This window comes from Pangasianodon hypophthalmus, chromosome 4 (assembly GCF_027358585.1).
Source record: "Pangasianodon hypophthalmus isolate fPanHyp1 chromosome 4, fPanHyp1.pri, whole genome shotgun sequence".
In the NCBI taxonomy this organism is placed as follows: Eukaryota; Metazoa; Chordata; class Actinopteri; order Siluriformes; family Pangasiidae; genus Pangasianodon; species Pangasianodon hypophthalmus.
Window position 1 is genome coordinate 911,063 of NC_069713.1, and position 27,042 is coordinate 938,104.

At 43.0% G+C, this 27,042-nt stretch overlaps 1 protein-coding gene and 1 long non-coding RNA gene across 8 annotated transcripts in view; both read right to left on the bottom strand.

Annotated features, from left to right (window-relative positions):
* LOC117597028 (uncharacterized) overlaps window positions 1-27,042 on the bottom strand; it is a 60,978-nt gene that overhangs the window by 22,614 nt on the left and 11,322 nt on the right. Inside the window, exons 1-7 of one of the 7 annotated variants that reach the window (XR_008301646.1) lie at window positions 16,992-17,170; window positions 12,149-12,255; window positions 11,535-11,597; window positions 11,005-11,120; window positions 7,644-10,493; window positions 7,077-7,193; window positions 6,853-6,921 (exon numbers count right to left, since the gene is read on the bottom strand). The exons of 2 other annotated variants lie outside the window; for them this stretch is intronic. Coding sequence is in view for 1 of the 5 variants with exons in the window: in XM_053233578.1 (XP_053089553.1) it covers window positions 10,257-10,493; window positions 11,005-11,120 (353 nt within the window). In the remaining 4 variants the exon portion in view is untranslated. Of the gene's footprint in view, window positions 1-6,852; window positions 6,922-7,076; window positions 7,194-7,470; window positions 10,494-11,004; window positions 11,121-11,534; window positions 11,598-12,148; window positions 12,256-16,991; window positions 17,172-27,042 lie in introns of those variants that run through there. 4 more of the 7 variants (XR_008301648.1, XR_008301647.1, XR_008301649.1 and 1 more) reach the window with 4 other exon arrangements.
* Window positions 20,340-25,630, bottom strand: LOC128318183 (uncharacterized). Its single transcript, XR_008301653.1, has 3 exons — window positions 25,492-25,630; window positions 25,268-25,336; window positions 20,340-21,811 (listed from the first exon to the last, which is right to left on the bottom strand). It is a non-coding gene; the product is annotated as an uncharacterized LOC128318183 (long non-coding RNA).

Sequence of the window (27,042 nt, forward strand, 5' to 3'; positions counted from 1 at the left end):
TAGAGGCCAGTTAGCATGCAGAGAGAGAGATAGAGAGGGCTACATCTTTGGTGCCGTGACCCGGATCGTGGCACCGCTAGACCGCAGAGGAAGAGAATTCTACAGCCAGTGGTTTGAATGCTGAACTCTATATAATAGGCAAACTGAAATTCTTAACCAAACTGGTGATTTTGGGGACACATTGCCATCACCGCTGTATCCTTTACAGTTTGCTGGGAATCTGAACTGTTTTGCTGTTTCAATTTGAGTGATTTTCTGTTATGCAAAACATATTTGATGGTATATTGATAAGAGAGAAAATTTTTTCTTTTTGTTTTTTTGCCTATTGAGACTTATGTAATTTTTCTGAGATTACTGTGCATCTACTTGATATTCAGTGAGATGCTACAATAGACATTTAGGTGTAAATTGACAAGCCAATTTAGTTTATGAGTTTATAAGTTTTTGTGATAAACTGGTTGTATATTTCGCTGGGCTAATCTCACTGAAATATATAGCTTACTTTAGAACCTTTTTATTTCTACGAGATTAGAACAATTTACATAGATTCGACATCTAGATACAATGCAATTACACTGCCATTTAACCTGCTTGCACATAGTAAATATGCATTTACATTCTCCAATGTCACAGACCTATGCAAACTCAACTCAAAACTTGCAGTGCTCATTTTCCAACACATCCAGTCTCCTACCGCCAGCTGAACATGCCACAAATGACCCACCATTGCCCTTAGAACGACATACTCCACCAACCCCTACGAACTCGCTCCATGCTGACCAGTACGTGACGCCAGCCCATGCATCAAGGCTGCCAGGCACTGGGGCCTCAGGGCAGGTACCGCCACTCTGCTTCAACAACAGCCCAGATGCAACACCAGGTGGCCAGGTAGATAGGTGGGTAGAGGCCTCTGTTTGCAAACGCAGTGGCCATGGGCCCTCAGGAGCCACGCCTTGGCAAAGCTCTACACATCATATTTTCGTTGAGATGCCAGCTACCACCCCGTTGCCCCATCTGCTAATGCATGGGTTCCCAGCATAACCCTGTACAGCCCTCAGGTAGTGTTAGACCAGGCAGCCGCTGATGCTCCTCTTGAACTGTTTCTTCAACAAACCCCAATTCCCCCTTCCCACCTCAACGTGCATGTTGATGCTCTCTCTCAAACTGCCCCTCCACCTACATCTGCCAGCCAATCGGCCCACCCACATGTGACAAAGTTCAGGCCTCCTGCTCGAGCAGTCGCCAACCAGTGCCTTCCCATGGCAGCCCATGGTGGTTTCATGCAAACTCATCAGGTGAAAAATGTTCAAGTCTTCATGGGAAATCCAGACTGTAGGATACTGGTGGAAGACTGGATTCGTGACTTGCAGTACCTCTTGGAGGCAATAGAGCTCCCAGTGCACCTTCGCTTCTCCACTGTTGTGTGACACCTGGGTGGTGAAGCCACCTTAACCTACCTCCCCATGATCAGACCCCTGAGAAAGCATTCGAGGAACTGAGAGCCGAATACAGCGACACACGAGGCTCCCTAGACCCTCTGGCTGACTTCTATGAGCAGAGCCAGAATTCAGGGGAGTCTGCCTGTTCTTATGCTACAGCACTGGAGGCAAAGTTGCGGACAGTAGAGGAGAAGCAACTAGGAGGTAAGCCCTTTCTGGATCGAGATAGCAAACTAACCCGGCAGTTCATGAGGGGCCTTACCGACAAGGAGGTGTACACAACAATGGCGCCCAGGCTCTTGAGCTTCAGAGAGCTGCAGACAGAGCTCCGAAATCTCGCTAGAGAAACTAAGAAGTTTCAGATGCAGAGTAAAGCAAAGAAAACATATGCTCAGGTGCACGTAACATCAGGAGGGGGTGGAAACACCAAAATGGATAGGCCAAAGCACACATCTGAAATATCAGAGTTGACAGAAATGGTTAAGAAGTTAGCTCTCATTCAGGAAGAACAAATGGCTAAGCTGTCCCAACTAGAATTGAGAATGGCCTCTCCACCCCTTGCCTCCCCATTAGCTGTCCAGCCAGCAAAGGGAAAAGCAAGCCAGAGTCCAAGCTTTGCCTGTTACTGGTGTGGAGAGCCAGGCCACACAGCCAGAGTGTGCTGAGCAGTGCTTCCAGATCCGAGCCTAGCTGAAGCCCAGCAGCCTAAGACCCCTGCTGATGGGCGCACGTACTCTGTGCGACATTTAAACGCTTAGTGCCCATGGCAGCTGGGGCATCCATGGATACACAGCAAGGGCCCCACCCACCCGTCAAGAGGGTTCGCACTGAAGGAGGGGAAACACCCCTAGTGGGTCCCAGGAATGAAGGGGAAGTGGAAGTCAATGGCAAGGCATGCAAGGCTCTCATTGACTCCGGCTCGCAGATCACCAGTATAACGCACAACTACTGGCAGAGCCACCCAGTTCTACAGAAGCAGAAGCTACAGTCTTCTAAAATACCAACAGAGGGTGCAGCAGGTCAGACCGTGCCCTACCATGGTGTCCTGCACATCGACCTGAAAGTGCTGGGGAAAGAGTTCAGCGCTGTACCTACCTTCGTTGTTCCAGACTACAGTCAGCCCTTTCTGCTGCAGACCGATGCCTCAGGAATGGGGCTTGGTGCTGTGCTAGTACAGGTCCAAGATGGGGTGGAATGGGTTATTGCGTATGCGAGCAGAGGCCTGAGCCCACCTGAAATGAGGTATCCGGCACACAAGCTTAAGTTCCTTGCTCTCAAGTGGGCCGTGATGGATAAGTTCCATGACCACCTCTACGGACGCAAGTTCTCTGTTCTGACAGACAATGACCCTCTGAAATATGTAATGATCTCAGCCAAACTCGACGCCACAGGTCAACGATGGGTTTCTCATTTGTCCATATTTGACTTTGACATCCAGTATCAGAGGGGACAGGATAACTCCAGCGCTGACGCCCTCTCGCGTATGTCCAATCAGGAGGTGGCGGGGACCCTGCAGTCCTGCCCGCAGCAGTTGAGGACTCGAGGACCGAGACATGAGGAGGCACAAACCACCCAGGAGCCTGAGGAGGTCTCAGGCGAGGACGCAGCTGTTACGGAGGAGCCTGAAAGCGGTCGGCCACTGGAGCCCAGTGAGGTGTATGTGGATGTGGGGATGGAGGCATTGCCTGCTATGACCACACAGGCGCTTCGAGCGGGGCAGAAGGAAGACAGAGTCATCGGTCCCAAAAGCTGCGTGAAACCATCAAAACAGCCCTTCACAATGACTCAGGACATCTGGGATTTGAGAGGACACTACAGACACTACTGGCCAAGAATGTTCCAGGAGATCAAGGCTTGGTGCGAACAGTGTGAGAGGTGCTGCCTTAGAAAAACTCCCACAGCCAACGTCAGGGCCCCCTTGTCAGTGTCCATACCAGTGCCCCCATGGAGCTGGTCTGTGTGGACTTCTTAATGCTGGAGAAGTCCAAGGGTGGTATGGAGAATGTGCTCATTGTTATGGATCACTTTTCTTGCTACGCACAGGCCTACCCCTCCAGAGACCATAAGGCAGGCACAGTAGCCAGGGTCTTGTGGAGGAATTTCTTCTGCTATTTTGGGATCCGTGCAAGGGTACACACTCAAGGGCGCTATTTTGAAAGTGCAATTGTGAAGGAGCTATGCAAGTGTGCTGGCATCACTAAAACCCACACCACACCCTAATCACCCGTGATTGTAGAGGGGGTAAGTCAGATGGTGAGATACACTATATTACCAAAAGTATTCGGTCACCCATCCAAATGATCAGAATCAGGTGTCCTAATCACTTGGCCTGGCCACAGGTGTATAAAATCAAGCACTTAGGCGTGCAGACTGTTTTTACAAACATTTGTGAAAGAATGGGCCGCTCTCAGGAGCTCAGTGAATTCCAGCGTGGAACTGTCATAGGATGCCACCTGTGCAACAAATCCAGTCGTGAAATTTCCTCGCTCCTAAATATTCCACAGTCAACTGTCAGCTTTATCATAACAAAATGGAAGAGTTTGGGAACAACAGCAACTCAGCCACGAAGTGGTAGGCCACGTAAACTGACGGAGAGGGGTCAGCGGATGCTGAAGCGCATAGTGCAAAGAGGTCGTCGACTTTCTTCACAGTCAATTGCTACAGAGCTCCAAACTTCATGTGACCTTCAGATTAGCCCAAGTACAGTACGCAGAGAGCTTCATGGAATGGGTTTCCATGGCCGAGCAGCTGCATCCAAGCCACACATCAACAAGTGCAATGCAAAGCGTCGGATGCAGTGGTGTAAAGCACGCCGCCACTGGACTCTAGAGCAGTGGAGACGCGTTCTCTGGAATGATGAATCACGCTTTTCCATCTGGCAATCTGATGGACGAGTCTGGGTGTGGAGGTTGCCAGGAGAACGGTACATTTCGGACTGCACTGTGCCGAGTGTGAACTCTGGTGGAGGAGGAATTATGGTGTGGGGTTGTTTTTCAGGAGTTGGGCTTGGCCCCTTAGTTCCAGTGAAAGGAACTTTGAATGCTTCAGGATACCAAAACATTTTGGACAATTCCATGCTCCCAACCTTGTGGGAACAGTTTGGAGCGGGCCCCTTCCTCTTCCAACATGACTGTGCACCAGTGCACAAAGCAAGGTCCATAAAGACATGGATGACAGAGTCTGGTGTGGATGAACTTGACTGGCCTGCACAGAGTCCTGACCTGAACCCGATAGAACACCTTTGGGATGAATTAGAGTGGAGACTGAGAGCCAGGCCTTCTCGACCAACATCAGTGTGTGACCTCACCAATGCGCTTTTGGAAGAATGGTCAAAAATTCCTATAAACACACTCCTCAACCTTGTGGACAGCCTTCCCAGAAGAGTTGAAGCTGTAATAGCTGCAAAAGGTGGACCGACATCATATTGAACCTTATGGGTTAGGAATGGGATGGCACTTAAGTTCATATGTGAGTCAAGGCAGGTGAGCGAATACTTTTGGTAATATAGTGTAAGTGAGGCAGGCATTGAATTGGAGGGTGAAGAGGAAACAGGGGGTGATGGTTCAGATGAGATTCTGGACAGGGTCCTGATTGGAACAGCCGATGAAGGGCGGGGGCAAATGAGCACAGAGGAGGCTGACATGTGGACAGAAGAAACAAGTAATGGAGAGGGAGTGCCACTCAAGGGCCCAACCCTCCAAGGTATCATAGAGGTGCAGTTATGGGAACGCTCCTGCTACAAGATGAGATGCTCTGGAATCGGTTTCACTGTTTCTGAACTGTAGGATTTTTATTGCAGGTTTTCTGGGAGCCCCAGTTAAAGACATCGAGAACTTACAGATGTTGGCCTTAACGTGTCAGCGTGGATAGACGTCTATTCCAGTCCTGTCTACACCACACCAGACTTCTCTCTGCATTGTGTAGATGGCTGACTACCACCAAGTTCTCTTCAGGTGTATAGAAACATAAAGGGACCAACTGAATACTGCAAGAGCAAAGAACTTGCCTTACTTCAGAAATAAATGTTAACTGCAAAGGAAAATAATTTATCTACTATATTTCTCTGTGCTCTGTTTTCAAGGGTAACATTTATTTATAAAGTGTTTACTGTGTAAGGTAGAGTTTAAAAATCCTGTGATCTACTGACACTAATGTTGTTCCACACCTGTATGTGTTTCTTTTGTGGAACACCATTCCTCACCTTTCATGTATTTTATAGAAGAAAGATGCAGTGATAGTGAATGGTGACTGAGGCTCTTAACGTTCTGCCTTACATCTCCTTATAAAAGTCAGACAGGTTTGGAACAAAATAAGAGTGTGTATATTATGACAAGTTTCATTTTGGGGTAAACTATCTCTTTTAATTTGTAACTTTGAGACTAGTGATATTAGCGTATAATTTATTTTTATTAATCTATTTGTGAATGCATGGGTGTGAAGGCATTTTTCTATATTTGGCTATTTAGTCTTAAGATTTATATACTACAAAAATTTATTCTAAAGATGTATTTGTAAAACAGTGAGTAACGGAATGTGATGTGTGTTTAAAAAATTATTATATATATATCGGCTGATTTATCTATTTATTTGAGTATTTGCGAGTTTAAAAACAATTAGAAAATGCGTTGATTGTGTGAAGTCGTTTCAGCGTACATTAAGCAAACCAATGACATCGCTTCTGCGTTTGTTTTGAGTGGCGTGTACGACGCTGGTTCAACACGACTTCGATAAGCAAAAAGATGTTGGATCAACGTCACAGATCAACGCTGTTTCCATGCCGACAGAGAGAGACATCGATTCTGTGTTGCTTCTATGTCAGTTTGCTATCTGGGTTTATACATATTTTCTGATCTAGTTACCGTAATAAAGTAAACAAAATAGTTGCAGTGTTGTTATGTAGCAATATCCATGCACGCAGAGGCGTATCTACAGAGCAGGCAAGGCCAGCAATTACCTGCTGCCCCACATTCTGAGAGGCCCCTGAGGGCTGATCTTTTAAATCATCAGAAATTTTCATCTTAAAATAATGCGCAGCAACATCTCAGCAACCCCCTTTAGGGGCGCTGTCTCGTTTTTGACTTGTTTATGCTTCTGCGCCACCCCTTCACACTCGAGTCGCACAAGCTTTAACTCCTGAAGATGAAGAGGACATACTTTACCTATCTGGCAGCCAGAAGCACAAGAGAAAACAAGAAGAGCAGGAAAAGAGGAAACAGGACAGCGGTAAGTGATGGAGATAATGAGGAATGAATTAAGGATAATTAAAGACAAACAAACCCACATCTTGTCCAGTTTCAGTTTTAGTTCACCTTATTATTTGCAAGATGAATTACTGGTGCTAGTTAGCTAGGGTTAGCATGTTTTGAGTAGAGTTAGCAGTTCTTAATGTGGGCTGAAATGCAATAGATGTTACCTGGAATGATGCACAGGACACCGGCGGCGCTGCTTGAAAAGTATCAGTGCGAGACTGTGTCTCTTGCTCCTGTGGATCAATACTGTACGTTAGTGAATATGTTAGTTAATATTAGTTAACATGACATTAAACCTAATTTACATGTAGACAGATCATCGTTCATTTAAAAATCCAGTTTAAAACCAACAACACACCGAGGTGCTACTAAAATCACAACTGCTTACCTGTTCTTCAGGTGACAATGGAGTAATGTCCTATTTCCCTTCTCTTTGTGTTTTCTTCAAACTTCAGAGCAAAGGAGACAAAACAAACATCTGCCGAACAAGAACCTGCTGCTGAACCTGCAGTCAAAAGCAACCAGAACTTCAACCAGCAACAAAACCCCCACAATCCTAAACTACAGCGATACACGACGACGCAAAATAGAAAATAATTCAGCAACAAACCCCCACAGTCCTAAACTACAGCGATACACAACGATGCAAAATAGAAAATAATTCAGCAACAAACCCCTACAATCCTAAACCTCTGAATCTTTTGATTCCTTTCACCAAAATGACTTGTTCAGATTCATTCAGTGACCCTTTCCGTAAGTTAATAATTCGGCAACAAAGAGAATTTGCAGATTATTGGTTCCTTTAATGATGTCAATAATAAATTTACAGGATCTGGGGCCTCATTTCTAAAACTTTGTGTGGATGCCAGGGTGAAAGTGTGCATATGCACAAAGCCCAGAAAACTGCATGCACGCAAAAATAAAATCAGGTTTATAAAACTTTGCAAACGCACACCTGCATGATGACACCTGAAGCAATCTTCCACCTGTAGCAGTCTCCTACATCCAGACAGTGCAGTCGCCCTTGAAGCAGGCCAGTGGTTTGGGCTGAATGCACGTGAGAGAGCGTGTCATTGTATAGTGTATAGTGTATACCCTTACTCCTGTATAGTCCCGCGTGGTGCGCTTCGGTACCGTTACTCCCGTATAGTCCTGCGTGGTGCGCGTCGGTACCCTTACTCCTGTATAGTCCCGCGTGGTGTGTGTCGGTACCGTTACTCCCGTATAGTCCTGCAGCAAGAGTGTGTGTCGGTACCGTTATTCCTGTATAGTCCTGCGTGGTGCGCGTCGGTACCCTTACTCCGGTATAGTCCCGCGTGGTGCGCGTCGGTACCGTTACTCCCGTATAGTCCTGCGTGGTGTGTGTCGGTACCCTTACTCCCGTATAGTCCCCCGTGGTGTGCGTCGGTACCCTTACTCCCGTATAGTCCCGCGTGTTCCGTGTCGGTACCCTTACACCTCTATAGTCCCGTGTGGTGCGCGTCGGTACCGTTATTGCCGTATAGTCCCGCGTGGTGCACGTCGGTACCCTTACTCCTGTATAGTCCTGCGTGGTGCGCATCGGTACCGTTACTCCTGTATAGTCCTGCGTGGTGTGCGTCGGTACCGTTACTCCCGTATAGTCCCGCGTGGTGCGCGTCGGTACCGTTACTCCCGTATAGTCCTGCGTGGTGCGCGTCGGTACCGTTACTCCTGATGTGTAATGATCTGTGTGGTTCAGACTCCAGTGACTTCAGCTGCCAGTCATACAGTTTATTCCTTTCAGATATTAATATCACTTCTTCATCACTTCTTGTTCCATATAAATATTCTCTTTCTTTATGGCTTATTATTTGCACCCAGAGAGCACAGCCAGTTTAGCCCTCTTGTACTCTTGGCCACGAATGGCTGTGGCATTGTGGGGACTTAAACTCGTGATCTCCAAGCGAAAGCAGGGTTTTTGATGTTCCTTACCAATAAACTCCAATCTGACCCGTGATATTTTGCATTGTCACTTCAGAGCTCGTTACGGCTCCTGATTATAAAAATAGTCTGTTTGTTGTTTATCCTCTCATCCGTTACGATTATAGTGTGTTTCAGTGAGATGGCCATGACTGGTGATCAGAGAGCACAAAAATATCTCCCCATAAAGACATCATTACACTCCTTACAAAATAAAACACTGTATTTATAGTCAGTAAACCTGCACTTTTTACACTGAACAGAGTTAGTGAGTAGTTTTGTTTAGGGCAGACGCTGCATTACTAGCGGGCAGGTGTAAGTTTTTAGGTATGCTACTGTACTTGCTGGGACTGTAATTTTTTTAGTAGTTGGTGAACTCAAACGTAGCAGTCGTTTACGTTCACACTAAGCTGTGATGGAGCTTATGGTCTACAGCTGCAACCAGCTGCTGGTGTTTTAAAGCTGTGCTGTTTCAGAGTGACTCTGTCCCAGTGTAGATGCACAATTCCACTTCAACACTCTTCCTGTGCACTAGCCCTGCCCCTGGACACGAGGTTTTACCAGTGAATGTGCTGATCACTGATCAGATCATCTGTCTCCCAACAGAGGATGGCTTACTTTTAGAGTCTGGTTCCTCTCAAGGTTTCTTCCTCATGTTGTCTCAGGGGGTTTTCCTTCACCACTGTCTCCTCTGGCTTGTTCATTAAGGATCTAAAACCAGACCTGCATTTCTGTAAAGCTGCTTTAGCACAATGTCCATCGTTAAAAATCACTATATAAATAAAATTGAACTGAGTGAAATCTGGCCAGTCTGGGTTTATATCAGATGTGATCTCACAGCACAGGTGAAATAACATCACAGTCTGAAATCTTGTGTTGGCTTTAATAAAACTCAGCAGGTCCAAAGTGCCAGTGCTGAAACCACAGTGGAGGTCTTCTGCTTCTTTTACAGATGCAATAATGAAGCAGCTGCAGACTTAATCTACATTTGAATAAAGACAGAGTAAAGTATAACATTAAATAAAAGGATAAATGTTTTAAATATTTTCTGATGTTCCTAGTAAAAAGCCCCAGCAAAAATTATTTCCCAAAATAAAAACATACAAGTTTATTTGTGTTTTTCTGCATTTGTTTGTCTGAGGGAGGGAAGGAGAGGAGGAGTTGAGTGGCAGTAGCAGTGGTATGAAAACCCATGTGAGGATATGACCGCACCAAGAGATTGAGTATAGAGGGAGAACAGGAGAGGATCAAGTACTGAGCCTTGTGGGACACCAGTGGAGAGTCTGCAGGGAGCAGATGTGGATCTCCTCTATGACACCACCGGCTGTACCACCAATTCCTAGACTCACACGTGTGTGTGAGGACACACCCAGTAAACACTGATCAGTCCCAGCTAGTGAACACGTGTGTATGAGGACACACCCAGTAAACACTGATCAGTCCCAGCTAGTGGGAAAGTTACTGAGCAGCTCAGACTGACATGGAGCAGCTCACAGGGAGAGGAATCACAACAGACAGGTGGGAAAAACATGAGCTTGCAGGGTTCACAAACCTGAGCACTTCTGAAGAAAGTCAGAGCAGAAACAACGATGCAAAACAGAAAATAATCCAAACATGCTGTATGAAGTTATAAGTCTCTTCCCTCTGTTACTCCATTCTTATGTTTGAGCTTCAGGTTCTCCCCCTGCTCCAGCATCATTCGGTTCTCCTCTTGCTCCAACATCATTCGGTTCTCCTCCTGCTCCAACATCATTCGGTTCTCCTCCTGCTCCATCATCATTTGGTTCTCTCGTAGGTTAGTCGTTGCTGAGGTACCATTCCAGCTCTGATGTCTTCCTGCTCCACTGCTGCTCCTCTGTACAAGCTAATAGAGATGAAACGTATAAAAAGTCATTAAAGCGCACATTATTAAATACTAATCACCAACTTCAAAACCTACACTCAATAAATTCATCACATCTCCTGAAAGGCTGAGGAATAAAATTAAGATGAATTCAGTTGAAAGTCTTTATTTATAAAGAGACTGTAGAGGATTTGCTTCTCAGAGTGAGACTGGAGGAATTCAGTTTTAAAGAGTCAGAGCATCGTATGTAATGCTGAGTGTTCAGATAAATATTTAAAACTATTAATAATCTGATGTTTAAACAGTTAACTGTTCTCTCTCAGTGATCATGTGAGATTACTGAATTAAACGTGGAACTATTCTGACAGTAAAAGTGTAATTTATAGGTGATAATTCTATTTATTTTGTGGAAGTGTGCATGCAGTGACTGAGTGGCGTCTAATCAGGGTGATGTGCTGTGGATTTTATTCTGGTTACAGCACACAGTCATGTGATCTCTGATGTCACGGAGCTGCACGTCGCTGGTACTTACTTCATCTCTTTGGCAGCAATGAACTTGTTTCCTCTGGTACCAGATTATCACAAGCAGCACAACAAGCAGCAGCCCAAACACTATCAGGATAATCACCCACCATGGTAGCGCTCTCTCTGTCTCAAACACACACACACACACACACACACACACACAGTGTATAATATGTAATAATGAGTGTTGTGTTATCCATGTTGTTACAGATGTTATTAACAGTAGATCATGACAGAAGTACACTACACACTAAATCTATACAACTGTATTTATATCATTTTGACATTTTAAGTCATTTCCTCCTGTTGTTACCTACTAAACTGTCTCTCTAAAGACCAGTGCACCAGACTGAGACTAGATAAAATGTTAGCTCATCATTAACAACAAGAACAGCTCTGGATTAATTATCACTGATTATATTATATTACCAGACCTATAAACCTCTACACGCTCTAACAGCGGAGTGTAGTGATAGAATGTATTTGTATTTGCAAGTTCTTAAACTAACCACTAGGTGTCAGTAGTGTTACACTTACCAGTGGGGTGTGTGGCTTACGAAGCAGAAGTCAAGCTGTGGTGTGGTGGCTTCTATTCCTGTCCTGAAAAATAGAATAAAAATAAGTTTGTTACGACACTGTTTCTTTATTGGATCAAGAAACATTACATGGTACCAGGAGTGGTGATCACCACCACCCAGAGTGGTCATGGATAGTGTTAAACCGACTGACGCTGTGAACTGGACGGGGAATATTGATTGTGAATGGAGAACATTTAAACAAAGATTTACGCTCTACCTGCAAGCAGTGGGCCTTGATGAAGCGTCGGATGCACGTAAAATTGCACTGCTACTCACCGTCGCGGGACCTCAATCTATAGAGGTGTTTAACACGCTCGTGTTTGAACAGGCCGAAGAAAAAGGCAAATACGACGTGGTAATTGAGAAGTTTGACTCACACTGAAAGAAAATGAGACTTTTGAAAGGTATGTTTTTTGTTCTCGTCTGCAGCAACAGTTTCTTAATAGATTTAAAGTTGAAAGCAAGCACATGCAATTTCGGACAATTGCAAGATTCAATGATTCATGACCAAATTGTGTTTGGCATCAATGATAAAAAAGTGAGGGAGAGGCTCTTGAGAGAGACAGAGCTTACCTTGAATGAAGCTGTGCGGATATGTCATGCCAGTGAGATTGCTCTTCAGCATGTTAAAACTTTTTATGAAACCACAAAGACGAGTGGAAGTGACAGTTCAGCTGTAGCTGCAGTAACAGAGAAGATGCAGAGATGTGGAATGAGTAAAGTGAAACAACAAAAGGAGAAAGAACTGTTTAACTGTAAGAGATGTGGCAGAAAACACCGACCAAAGCAGTGCCCAGCCTACGGCAAAGTCTGTGCCAAATGTAAAGGGCAGAATCATTTTGCCAAGCAATGCTTTTCCAAAGGGTCAAAAGAGTCAAACAGAGTCAAAAGGAGCATGTACATACAGTGGAAGAAACAGATCTCAGTGACACATTCTTTGTTAGTCTTATTTTTCCAGACTTAAGAATTGTAGTACTTTTCTAGCCCACTGTTTAAAGGAAAGAGGGGAAGCCTGTTTCCATCTGAGCAGAATCAATTGCCTCACCAGCAGAGAATAAAAGATGCATAGCGGTTGATATCACTGTTTGAAAGAGTGGTCTTTTCACTGACAATACCAAAGATGGCTTTTAGAGGGTTTGGACTAACATTTTTACTAAATCTTAGAATAAGACTCAAAAATCAGTGACCAGAAAGCAAATTGCCTGAGACAAACCCAAAACATACGGGCAAGTGTAGCAGGGGATTGAATGCATCTTGAGTTTGGTCAATACGAGGAGAATATATTTGCCAACCTGGCCTTAGATAAATGAAGTCTGTGTACCACTTCAAATTGCAAGAGACTGTGTCTGGCATAAATAGAAGACCCATGAACCCTATATTTAGCCTCATGCCACTCCTTGTCAGTCACGCAAATTTTAAGATCTAGTTGCCAAGAGTCTCTGTGCATTATTAGGAGTGGACAATAATGATGCAGGTTTAATGTACAAACTGAAGATAGTACCTCTCTGAGCCGTGCTGACAGGAAATAACTGGACTATTTTTCCCAAGTTAATTACTGCTTGATTAACCTGCTGATTGCTCACCCAAGGACCCTCCTCTCCCCAGGAACACAAAGTTCACAACCCTTCACACATTCCACAGAACCCAGCTTTAATAGACTACATAAGGCTACTTTACATCTCCTGTAAGGAAAATGACTTTTAAGATGATGCACCATGGTTTGAAAACTTGCCTCTTTTAATGTCATTCTGTATGTGTGTCATGCTTATAGCCACCAGGTCATTATGATGCTTTTTGATCATTTACCAGGGATCATAGTGTTCGTTTGTGTATCAATAACAGCAGGTATGTCATGTCTGGTATGTGTGTGATCACTATTGAATTTCCTAAGGGTTGGTATAACGTGAAGTTGAGTATGATGTATTACATGCATGTTACCAAATTCCTTACCAAAGTTCTAACTTAACCTTATGCAAAGTTTGCAAAGCACATAACTCAGAGACCAGAATGTTAATTAGTGTCAGAGGAGGAGGATACAGTTTACACCCTGCCCCAAGATCCTGCTGATTGGAGCAAACACTTTGGGGTCAGCCCAACTGGAAAGGGTTAAAACCCCCTGACACAAAGGAAACTCTGAGTCTCATCCAACACATCTTTGCAAGGGTCTCATCCAACACATCTGTAAGAGAGTCCATCAACATCTTCAGGGAGCCTCTACCAACATCATCAAGGAGTTCTCTTCAACTAACAGCTCAAGAGAGTCTCCATCCACATCTGAAGGAAGTCTCATCAACCAAGAGCTTAAGAAGTTCTCGCCCCTCGTCATCACGAGGAGATCATGCTTGCTCCGAGACTCCGCATCCAGACTGGTTCCTGCAAAGCCTCCAACTCTCGCCTTCACACCGTTGTGAACCACTCATCAAAGTTTTGCAACCCGCCTACGAGACTCTGCCGGGTTCACGCCTCACTCTGTTTATCAGCCCCATTGGTCTTTCGAGACGCTACATAAGGCCAACCAGACCGCCGACCAATCAACATCACCGGAAACTCCTTCCAAACAACAACGCAACGAGGGAATCCCTGGCAAAACGCAAGTATAGTACCTCCAGATTCTTGCTGAACTGGTGCATTTAATACAAGTTTAAAGCCCTTCTAAACGAAGCAAATGTTAAATTAAACTAAGTTGATGGTTCGTTCAGGTCATGGTCTGAGAAACTGCTAGAAACTCGGACTTTCATTCACTCTCTTTTCAAAGCCATTTTCACCCCTGTTTACGTGTGTGTGTGTGTGTGTGTTAGATTAGTTTCTGTGTTGTTAGAATAGTAATAAAGTCTCGTCTGATTTTTAAAGGCCAGTGTCTTGTGTCTCTGTGCTTCAAATTTATTGCCTTAAACTGCCGATCTTGTTACTGTGCTCTTAATGTAGTGTTTCACTATATTTAGGATATTATTGCCGGTGGCCACGGAGGTAATATACCATACACAATTAATAAATACACTCAATTCAACTTATCGCTGGACGAATAGTTGATCAGCTATTAAAATATCAAGTTTACAAATTTCCCCTTCTCAGCTGATCTGTTAATCTCCTACATATATTGGTGGAGAATACATCAGATTAACCTAAACAGCTAATTTCCTTACAATAAATAACTCAGAAATATTTCTTGCTACAACCACACCAAGATATGTGACACTGTCTGGGGCTAATTTAAATGGATAAGCAGAAAAGGAAGATAGTTTTGCAGCTTGATTTATAGGAAATAGCTCACTCTTGGAAAGACTGACATTATATCCTGACATAGTGCTGAAACGCTCAAATACAGCCACAACATGAGGAAGAGAATTATGTGGATCTGAGATATACAGGAGCAGGTCATCTGCGTATAATGATAATTTACGCTCTCTGTCCCTCTAATAATTCCCTGAATAACTGATGTTGATCTCAGCAAAACAGCTAAAGGTTCAATCGCTACTGTGAAAAGTGGGGACACATGGGGCCTCCCTATCTAGTTCCCCTGTGTAATGGAAGAAATTGTGAACTAATATTATTAGTGATGACAGATGAGGAGGGAAAAGCATACAGAAATTTTACCCATGATAAGAACTTTGGGCCCAAATCGAAGTTCTTTAAACAGCTGAAAAGATCCACTTCTCTCTATCAAAAGCTTTTTCAGCATCTAGAGATATTATAATTTGACACAGGCCAAAACGATCCACAGTTAAGGAGATCTTTCCCTTTCTTAAGTAGCACTGAAACTGCTGCTTGATAAAATGTATGTGGAAGACGGTCTACAAGAAATGATTCCTCACATACTGCCAGTAAAAGAGGTTTTAGTTTTTCCTTGAACATTTTTAAAAATTCTACTGTGAAACCATCAGGGTCTGGGGTTTTTGAGTTTTGCATATTTAAAAGAGCCAAATTAAGTTCTTCTAGGTTTAGGGGCTTCTCTGGTTCTGCTTCATCATCTACAAGAATTTGGGGGGAAAAAAATCAAGTTCGGATGGGTCGTGCTCAATTTCAGACGAATATAAGGAAGTATAGAATTGTTTTAAAAACTGAATTCATTTCTAATTCATCCTTTGTGACTTTACCATCATCCTTACAGACGTACGTTATTATATTAGAAGGTGATTTGTGTGAGAATTTGAACGCTAATACAATTTAGAACGAGACTGAAGAAGTCGTTCCGTTTGTTCAGTTGTTATTCGGTCAGTCTCAGTTTGCAGCCTTGTTCTTTCTGTAAAAAGTTCAGATGAAGGCTTAGTTGCGTATTTTGAGTCTAATTGTTTAATCTGAGTGATGAGATCATTCCAGTGCTGTTTACTTTTCTTTTTTTACTCTCCCAAGATGAAAATTAAATTATTTCCTCCATCAAGCAAGCTTTTAAAGAGTGTAGCTTCACTCTCATCTGGAGAATGTCTGAGAGATAAAAAAGACATCAATTTATAAATGTTGCCTTTTTTCACTTTTTTCACAACAAAACCACAAAGCTAAAGCAGCAATAAAACCGGAAGTGAAAAACCAGGTGTTCTTCCTGAAAGCGCTGAAGCGCACACACACACACACACACCCACCCACACACACACACACACCACACACACACACAGCTCCTACACAGCCAAAGCACCTTAACTTTCTACAAAACGATTATTTTAAATAGATCAGTAACAAAACAAACACACAACAATTCATAGTATCTGTGAGTATACAGGCTAAAAAATGGGAATATCGATTGAAGTTTAAAGAGACAATAATAATAATAATAATAATAATAATAATATAGTTCCTTAAAAAAGGTTTTTTTGTAAATTTATTTTTATCTGGCTTAAAACTTTTTAGAGTCTCATATATATATATATATATGACTCTAAAAAGTATATATATACACACACATATTTATATAAATCTTTTAGCCTGTATACTGATAGATACTGTCAATTGCTGTTGTTCGTTTTGTGACTTATTTAATTAAAATGATCGTTGTGTAGAAAGTTAAGCTGCTTTTTACGTGCGGCTTCATTAACCGTGCTTTCAGGAGGAGCAGTGAGATTACTCGCAGTGTCAGGAGCCTTTCTGTTGTTTATCCTGAGACAGCAAGCTCACTACATTAACGCTATTTTCTCTAGTAAATACACCACCTTTTGGCGTTTATTAGCAAAAACAATAAAAACACTAAACACTACTCAAAATAACAATCCGGTATTTCTACACAACTATTTACAGAACTATTTACTGTCAGGTGTTTTATTTATTTATTTATTTATTTATTTTCCACGGCGGCCATTTTACAGAAACTCTTCATGACGAGTTTATTAAAAGTGCAGCTCTGTATTAACACATAAACTCATCTCAGTCGCTTAAACTGTAATATTTATATAACATTTGTGTGTTATAATATCTGTAATTAACTCACCGTGTGAAGGTTGAAAACTCAGTTTGCTCCACTCCGCTCCGTGCCGCTGAAGCTTCACCTTTTACACTTTCATATTCGATTCTCGCATGCGCACTTCACTCTCACAGCTAGTGATCTGTAACAGCCTGCATCAGTCTTTTACAGGGTTTTTTTTTAAAGTTGCGTTTTTTCTCAGTCTGTTTTAAAGTCAAAGTCAAAGTCAACTTTATTGTCAATTCTGCTATATGTACAGGACACACAGAGGATTGAAATTTCGTTTCCCTCAGAACCATGGTGTGAGAAACCAACATAACAAGACAAATGATTAAAAAAGTAAAATAAAATATGTGCACTATAGACATTCACGGCACATGTGAGTGTGTAGATATTTACATTTTAATGCAAACGAGAGAGCAGCAGTAGTGAAAGTGGCTTGTGCATTTGTGTGATTTGCTGAGGTCCCCCGCTATGCTGAGGTCCCCCGCTATGCTGAGTGCTTTTTGGGGTCCCCCGCTATGCTGAGTGCTTTTTGGGGTCCCCCGCTATGCTGAGTGCTTTTTGGGGTCCCCCGCTATGCTGAGTGCTTTTTGGGGTCCCCCGCTATGCTGAGGTCCCCCGCTATGCTGAGTGCTTTTTGGGGTCCCCCGCTATGCTGAGTGCTTTCCGGGTTAACTGGGTGTTGTAAATGTCTGTGAGGGAAGATAATGTGGCACTGATGATTTTTCCTGCTGCATTCATTATGCGTTGCAGTGTCTTCTGGTTTTGAGCAGTGCTGTTCCCAAACCACACAGTGATGCAGCTGGTCAGGATACTTTCAATGGTGCCACGGTAGAATGAGTACATGATGGGTGTCGGGACTCTGGCTCTTCTCACTTTGCAGAGGAAATAGAGGCATTGTTGTGCTTTCATGGCCAGAGATGCAGTGTTGGTGGTCCAGGAGAGGTCCTCTGTTATGTGCACACCCAGAAACTTGGTGCTGCTCACCCTTTCCACAGCAGCACTGTTGATGATCAGAGGAGGGTGCTGAGTGTGTGCTCTCCGAAAGTCGACAACAATCTCCTTTGTCTTCTCTATGTTTAGAGAGAGATTATTGTTGGTTTGTAGTCAGTGATGGTTTGGATTCCCTGCCACAGGCTCCTTGTGTCTCTGCTGTCTTTAAAGTTGTGGGTTATCCTCCTGGCGTATTGTCTTTTGGCCTTTTTGATGCCACGGGACAGGTTGGCCCTAGCTGTTCTCAGGTCGTCGTCATCGTCGGCCCTAAAGGCAGCATTTCGTGCCTTCAGCAGGTTATGGACCTCTCCTGTCAGCCATGGCTTCTGAGTGCCTCGTTTCTATCGTTGTTGTTAGAGCTGGGTGGAATGTAAACAGCGACCAGCAGAATCACTGTGAACTCCCTCGGAATGTAGACAGGTCGGGACTTGACGATTATAAACTCCACAAGGGGAGAGCAGTGTCTGCAGACTACCACAGTATCACGACACCAAGCATCATTGATGTAAACACAGACCCCGCCACCGCAGGTCTTACCGCTCTCGACGACGCCGTCCACGTATATATTTAGCGCTTATTCCTCTCCGCTGTTAATATTTTATTGAACTAGACACAAACTACATGAATTACAAATCGAGCTAACACATTTTTCCCCTTGTGGTGCATAAATATTCCCACCCTTTAGAAATGTTGGTCCAGTGATACATGATAAACAATGTGCATTATGAAATATAGGCATCCAGTAAAACAGCTGTGTTTAATTTTAAAAACTGTGAGAAACTGAGTTTAATCATACTTTTATTCAGTGTCCTACAAAATTAATGACACTGAAAATACGGAGACAAAAAATAAATAAATAAACAAAATTTGTACCATTTTACAGTTTTAAAGCTTCAGTACAAATTTACCACTGTTGTTTCCATTCTCCATGAGTTTTTAATTGTTATAAAAATACTGATGATATCCGCAATATATCATAGAAAAGTATATTGTGACATCATTTATCACATTATTATGTCATACTGCACAGCCCTATATGACACACACACACACACACACACACACACGTTAAGCTTTTGTCACAAAGGGGAAGGTCAGTATTTCAACATTTAGAGAGTAATCCTGCACTAAAGTAATGCCACACTTTGATTTCGTGTTGTAGCTCATGATCTTATTTGCATGTTGTTGTGGCTTCTGTAAACTGCAGGACTGATGTTATGGTTTAGATAGAAAAGGGGAGCTAAGATTAATTTATAGGTATAGAACAGATACTCATGCTTTTCTTCTGAGATACACTGACCAACCAAATTCTAAAACTCACCAACCCCATTCTAAAACTGTGTTCTGAGATGCTTTTCTGCTCACTGTGGATGTAAACAGTGGTTATTTGAGTTATTTGAGTGAATTATTTGAGTGGTTGTTTGAGCGTTCCTGTCACCTGAATTAATGAGCAGGTGTACAAGTGTTCCTAATAAATTGGTCAGTGAGTGGACTTTACAGTGCATGGTCAGCGGTCTCAAAATTGGTTGTGGGTGTATGGGGTGGCCTGGGTGGGTGTTTAAAAAGTACAATGTTCATAAACAATATCTGTGATGAGGAGCTGCTTTGCATTCATTTTATATTTAAAGGGGTCCCTGGCTGCAACATCTATTGCTTGAGGCATTTCTGTGCACTGTGTTTGCCTCAAGATTATTTTAGAGTTCTGAAATTATTTTTATAGATCTAGGTCTAGTTTTGTATACAGTCAGATCCATAAGTATTTGGACAGTGACACAATTTTGTAATTTTACTTCTGTACACCGCCACAAGGGATTTGAAATGAAGCAATCAAGATGTGATTGAAGTGTAGACTTTCAGCTTGGGGTTTAACAAAAATACTGCATTAACCATTTAGGAATTACAGCCATTTTTTAATGGAGTCCCTCCATTTTCACAGGCTCAAAAGTAACTGGACAAACTAAAATAATCATAAATGTTAGGATTCTAAAATAATGCTGAAGACCTACCTCCACATGTTTGAGTGGATCACCACCCATGAAGGATGGCATAAATGGGACTGGGCCCAAGCGCTTGCACCATTCCTCACTGGAGAGGCCCAGCTGGCCTACTACGCCCTTGCACCAGGGTCGACTGCTGATTATGACATCCTCAAAGAAGAAATCCTGGTGCGGTGTGGTCTCTCCTCCTCCAACACGGTGGCAGAGTTCCACAAGTGGACCTACAATCCCAAAACCACCCCCAGAGCCCTGCTCTGCATCACGAAACACTCGCTGCAACCAGCTCACCGCTACGAAAGTAGCCGAGAAGTCACCGTGGATTTTTTCCTGAGAACTCTGCCGCGAGTCTACAACCACCACGCTTCCGGGACGCCTCCCGACCCCGTGCCACCGCGACCCTATATATAGCTACATATATATAGCGACCCTCCTGTCCCATTCCTCACTGCAGCCCACAGTCCAGAAAGCCAGCCACACCCACTCTCCCTCCACCAGCACCACCATTCCCCATCACAACTCCACTAAATAAATACATGTTTGTTTGCACTAACCCTGCCTGTTCAGAGTCTATGTTCTGCTTGCTTGCTCTCTCTCTCTCTCTACGTTTTATATATATATATATATATATTTATTACACACACACATACATATATTAATCCAAGAGATTAATTACTTACCAAGAGTTCAAATAAGTTCCAGGAAAATCTACATATACTTATATGTATATATATATATAATGTACATTTGCTTGTATGTGCACTTTAGTTTTGCAAAGATTTTGGACTGGTCCTCGTAACCCAGTATACAACAAACACAAATGCAGCAGCAAGATTTCACTCCTCTTTTAAATTCAATTAAATTTTATTTCATTTATATAGCGCTTTTAACAATGGACACTGTCACAAAGCAGCTTTACAGAAATCCAGATATAGATTTAGATCCCTAATGAGAAAGTCAGAGGCAATGGTGGCAAGAAAAGACTCTCTGAAATGACATGAGGAAGAAACCTTGAGAGGAACCAGACTGAGAGGAAACACCTCCTCACTGCTGATCCACAGCTGCATGCTATAAAGTCAAACAGTACTGAGAGTGTGTAAAACTGCTAAAGTTACTTGACATGAGCATGTATGCTACGACTTTCTATTTGGTTGTTGTTGTCAAAATTAGCGTCCAGGGATGTAGGAAGTGAACACAAAGAATAAATTAATGAAAAAGAAATTAAAGATGTTTTTAGAATCGGGGAGGCTGTCTGTTACTAAAGGAATGAGATGTGTGGAGTAATGAATCAAACAGAAACCGAAAATGCTTATCAGAAAAACTTTAGTGAGGAATTATGTCCACAAAACTTCGGCGTAAACGCCAACTAACTACTCTCACTAACAAAACATAAATACAAGCATTAGCTCCCGCTCCTATCCTAGTGTTTTTATACAAGCGATATTCTACATGTTGCTTTGTGTAGGTCACGTGACATACTAACCTCATCTCAACACTATGAGTCAAGAGATAAATCCAACCATCAACTCTTAAAGAGAGAAAGGGAATCAGATCACAGCACAATCGGGCAAACAGCCAGAGTCAAATCAGAGGCGAGTAAATACAACATGTAGAGTAAAGGGAGCGATCAGAAATAACTCAAGATAAACTAACAAATCATAATTGCACCAGAAACTCGAAAAGGATGGACAGCGTGACAAACAAGCGAGAACTATCAGCAAAGGAGAAACACACTCTCCCGTCTTGTGTCATTTCCGAGTCCTTATAGTAGACTGGGGGTGCCTGATTGGTTCAGAGATGGGTGTCGTCATCACGTTGACAGGGAAGATCGACCGGTCGGTTGTCCAATCACAGGATCTAAAAGTGGTAACAGTCAAAACAAGGCAGATAGAAAAAGACAAACCTCCCACAATATTACGGGACGTAACAGTGCACAGGGGCATTGTCATGCTGGAACAGGTTTGGGCCTCTTACATCCAGTGAAGGGAAACTGTAATGCTACAATACACAAAGACATTCTATACAATTGTGTATTTCCCAAGTTTGGGGATGAACCACATATGGGTGTGATGGTGTGATTAGATAACTGCATAAATGTGCACTTGTACAGGTGTTCCTAATAAAGTGGACAGTGAGGGTAAAGTGGTAATTAAAAAAATTAGGGCGGTCAAGGCTTGGCGTCACAGAAAATTCATAATGTCCATTTGGGGTCGTTTGCCAGAAAAGTGTTTGAACCCCTGACCTACAGCCTAAGAAGGAAGGTGCTAATGTCACGTGACTACCTAAAGCAAGAGTCGTGACTAAGGCCAGTTCTGAAACCTGAATTCAAATTCCAACTGCAAATAAATACAGCTTACAAAACTATATCAAAGTTATGAGTTTAACTTTTACAAATAAGAAGTAAATAATGAATTAATCGCAAAGCTTCTTTTCTGTGTCAGTAATCTCTCATAACGCCAGTTTACACTTCATTTCTTTCTTTCAGTTTATACAGATCTACGAAACTAAATATTTAGTACTATATAAAGTAATATTTATGTTTATCAGACTGTTCCTAACATTTGTAAAACGTACTGTATTACCTAGATTATGTGTGTGAGCACCAGATAGCAAAGAGAGGTGGATTCATGTGTATGTTCAGTTGTACAGGTCAGTATCAGTCATCAGTTAGTTTCCAATGTTGAAGCAACACTCACTGTTCGCTCGCTTTATCAGGACCAACACAAAGCAGCTATTCTGAGTTCTGCGCATGCGCGTCATTTGGATCGTAACGGCCAACTGCCGCTTCACGCTGAGGTAAAGTTAAGCGAAAATATATATTTTGTTCGCCGCTTTAATACAGTGGTTTCACTGTGTAATGTTAAATATCATGTTAGAGTTGTAATGGTTTATACTGTGAAGCTTTTATAACGCTTCATAATTGTGTAATTTATCGTCGTGTTTGCGCGCGTGAGCTAAAGCAGCAGCTAACTCTGAGGTAAACTTTACAACCGTTTTAGTTATTTAAACTGGCAACTTCAGCACGATAAACTTGACATTTATCACTTTCTAACTGTATTATTTGTTAGACTTTAAGGCAGTGAGGTGATTTCGAGTGGAAATGAGGCACAGAACTCTGTTAAAGCCTTCCTCAGAAGCTCCATGACGAGGCTGCGATGGTTAACACGTCTGATGTCTTTTTCTTTTAGGGAGGAACTCCTCAGCAGAGCCACAGCACAGCACTGAATGCTAAAGGCTTTCCCATGTAGAACACTGATTACAATTTTACACCTTTGTAAGCTTTTGTATCTCAGCAGAGAGGATTTGTAAATGCGTGGATGAAACCTACATGGTGAGGAATAACACCATCAGAACAGATCTCAGTGGAAATAAGACAAACATGTTGCCTGTGCACTTACTGATGCACATGAATTAGCCTACTGCTGAAGCAAAATGACTTAAAATATTTTCACACGTTACAGGCGAAGTAATATATTTACTTTTTCTTCTTTAAAATGTTGCTATATTTATATTTTACATCATTTCTCTTTTATGAAAATTACATGTAATCCCAAAATGCCATGTTTTATTCAGAGCCTTTGTTGGAGTTTACAGGTATCATAGAGGTGCAGTTATGGGAACGCTCCTGCTACAAGATGAGATGCTCTGGAATCGGTTTCACTGTTTCTGAACTGGAGGATTTTTATTGCAGGTTTTCTGGGAGCCCCAGTTAAAGACATCGAGAGCTTACAGATGTTGGCCTTAACGTGTCAGCGTGGATAGACGTCTATTCCAGTCCTGTCTACACCACACCAGACTTCTCTCTGCATTGTGTAGATGGCTGACTACCACCAAGTTCTCTTCAGGTGTATAGAAACATAACAAAGGGACCAACTGAATACTGCAAGAGCAAAGAACTTGCCTTACTTCAGAAATAAATGTTAACTGCAAAGGAAAATAATTTATCTACTATATTTCTCTGTGCTCTGTTTTCAAGGGTAACATTTATTTATAAAGTGTTTACTGTGTAAGGTATAGTTTAAAAATCCTGTGATCTACTGACACTAATGTTGTTCCACACCTGTATGTGTTTGTTTTGTGGAACACCATTCCTCACCATTCATGTATTTTATAGAAGAAAGAGGCAGTGATAGTGAATGGTGACTGAGGCTCTTAACGTTCTGCCTTACATCTCCATATAAAAGTCAAACAGGTTTGGAACAAAATAAGAGTGTGTATATTATGACAAGTTTCATTTTGGGGTAAACTTTCTCTTTTAATTTGTAACTTTGAGACTAGTGATATTAGCGTATAATTTATTTTTATTAATCTATTTGTGAATGCATGGGTGTGAAGGCATTTTTCTATATTTGGCTATTTAGTCTTAAGATTTATATACTGTAGAAAGTTTATTCTAAAGATGTATTTGTAAAACAGTGAGTAACAGAATGTGATGTGTGTTTAAAAAATTACTATATATATATCAGCTGATTTATCTATTTATTTATTTGAGTGTTTGCGAGTTTAAAAACAATTAGAAAATGCGTTGATGGTGTAAAGTCGTTTCAGCGTACATTAAGCAAACCAATGACATCGCTTCTGCGTTTGTTTTCAGTGGCGTGTACGACGCTGGTTCAACACGACTTCGATAAGCAAAAAGATGTTGGATCAACGTCACAGATCAACGCTGTTTCCATGCCGACAGAGAGAGACATCGATTCTGTGTTGCTTCTATGTCAGTTTGCTATCTGGGTTTATACATATTTTCTGATCTAGTTACCGTAATAAAGTAAACAAAATAGTTGCAGTGTTGTTATGTAGCAATATCCATGCACGCAGAGGCGTATCTACAGAGCAGGCAAGGCCAGCAATTACCTGCTGCCCCGCATTCTGAGAGGCCCCTGAGGGCTGATCTTTTAAATCATCAGAAATTTACATCTTAAAATAATGTGCAGCAACATCTCAGCAACTCCCTTTAGGGGCACTGTCTCGTTTGTGACTTGTTTATGCTTCTGCACCACCCCTTCACACTCGAGTCGCACGAGCTTTAACTCCTGAAGATGAAGAGGACATACTGTACCTACCTGGCAGCCAGAAGCGCAAGAGAAAACAAGAAGAGCAGGAAAAGAGGAAACAGGACAGTGGTAAGTGATGGAGATAATGAGGAATGAATTAAGGATAACTAAAGACAAACAAACCCACATCTTGTTCAATTTCAGTTTTAGTTCACCTTATTATTTGCAAGATGAATTACTGGTGCTAGTTAGCTAGGGTTAGCATGTTTTGAGTAGAGTTAGCAGTTCTTAATGTGGGCTGAAATGCAATAGATGTTACCTGGAATGATGCGCAGGACACCGGCGGCGCTGCTTGGAAAGTATCAGTGCTGTACTGTGTCTCTTGCTCCTGTGGATCAATACTGTACGTTAGTGAATATGTTAGTTAATATTAGTTAACATGACATTAAACCTAATTTACATGAAGACAGATCATCGTTCATTTAAAAATCCAGTTTAAGACCAACAACACACCGAGGTGCTACTAAAATCACAACTGCTTACCTGTTCTTCAGGTGACGATGGAGTAATGTCCTATTTCCCTTCTCTTTGTGTTTTCTTCAAACTTCAGAGCAAAGGAGACAAAACAAACATCTGCCGAACACGAACCTGCTGCTGAACCTGCAGTCAAAAGCAATCAGAACTTCAACTAGCAACAAAACCCCCACAGTCCTAAACTACAGCGATACACGACGACGCAAAATAGAAAATAATTCAGCAACAAACCCCCTCAATCCTAAACTACAGCGATACACGACGACGCAAAATAGAAAATAATTCAGCAACAAAGAGAATTTGCAGATTATTTGTTCCTTTAATGATGTCAATAATAAATTTACAGGATCTGGGGCCTCATTTCTAAAACTTTGTGTGGATGCCAGGGTGAAAGTGTGCATATGCACAAAGCCCAGAAAACTGCATGCACGCAAAAATAAAATCAGATTCAAAAAACTTTGCAAACGCGCACCTGCATGATGACACCTGAAGCAATCTTCCACCTGTAGCAGTCTCCTACATCCAGACAGTGCAGTCGCCCTTGAAGCAGGCCAGTGGTTTGGGCTGAATGCACGTGAGAGAGCGTGTCATTGTATAGTGTATAGTGTATACCCTTACTCCTGTACAGTCCTGCGTGGTGCGCTTCGGTACCCTTACTCCTGTATAGTCCCGCGTGGTGCGCTTCGGTACCGTTACTCCCGTATAGTCCTGCGTGGTGCGCGTCGGTACCCTTACTCCTGTATAGTCCCGCGTGGTGCGCTTCGGTACCGTTACTCCCGTATAGTCCCGCGTGGTGCGCGTCGGTACTCTTACTCCCGTATAGTCCCGCGTGGTGCGCGTCGGTACCGTTACTCCGGTATAGTTCCGCGTGGTGCGCGTCGGTACCCTTACTCCCGTATAGTCCCGCGTGGTGCGCTTCGGTACCGTTACTCCCGTATAGTCCCGCGTGGTGTGCTTCGGTACCGTTACTCCCGTATAGTCCCGCGTGGTGCGCGTCGGTACTCTTACTCCCGTATAGTCCCGCGTGGTGCGCGTCGGTACCGTTACTCCGGTATAGTTCCGCGTGGTGCGCGTCGGTACCCTTACTCCCGTATAGTCCCGCGTGGTGCGCTTCGGTACCGTTACTCCCGTATAGTCCCGCGTGGTGTGCTTCGGTACCGTTACTCCCGTATAGTCCCGCGTGGTGCGTGCCGGTACCCTTACTCCCGTATAGTCCCGCGTGTTGCGAGTCGGTACCGTTACTCCCGTATAGTCCCGCGTGGTGCGCGTCGGTACCGTTACTCCCGTATAGTCCCGCGTGTTGCAAGTCGGTACCCTTACTCCCGTATAGTCCCGCGTGGTGCGCGTCGGTACCGTTACTCCCGTATAGTCCCGCGTGGTGCGCGCCGGTACCCTTACTCCCGTATAGTCCCGCGTGTTGCGAGTCGGTACCGTTACTCCCGTATAGTCCCGCGTGGTGCGCGTCGGTACCGTTACTCCCGTATAGTCCCGCGTGGTGCGCGTCGGTACCGTTACTCCCGTATAGTCCCGCGTGGTGCGTGTCGGTACCGTTACTCCCGT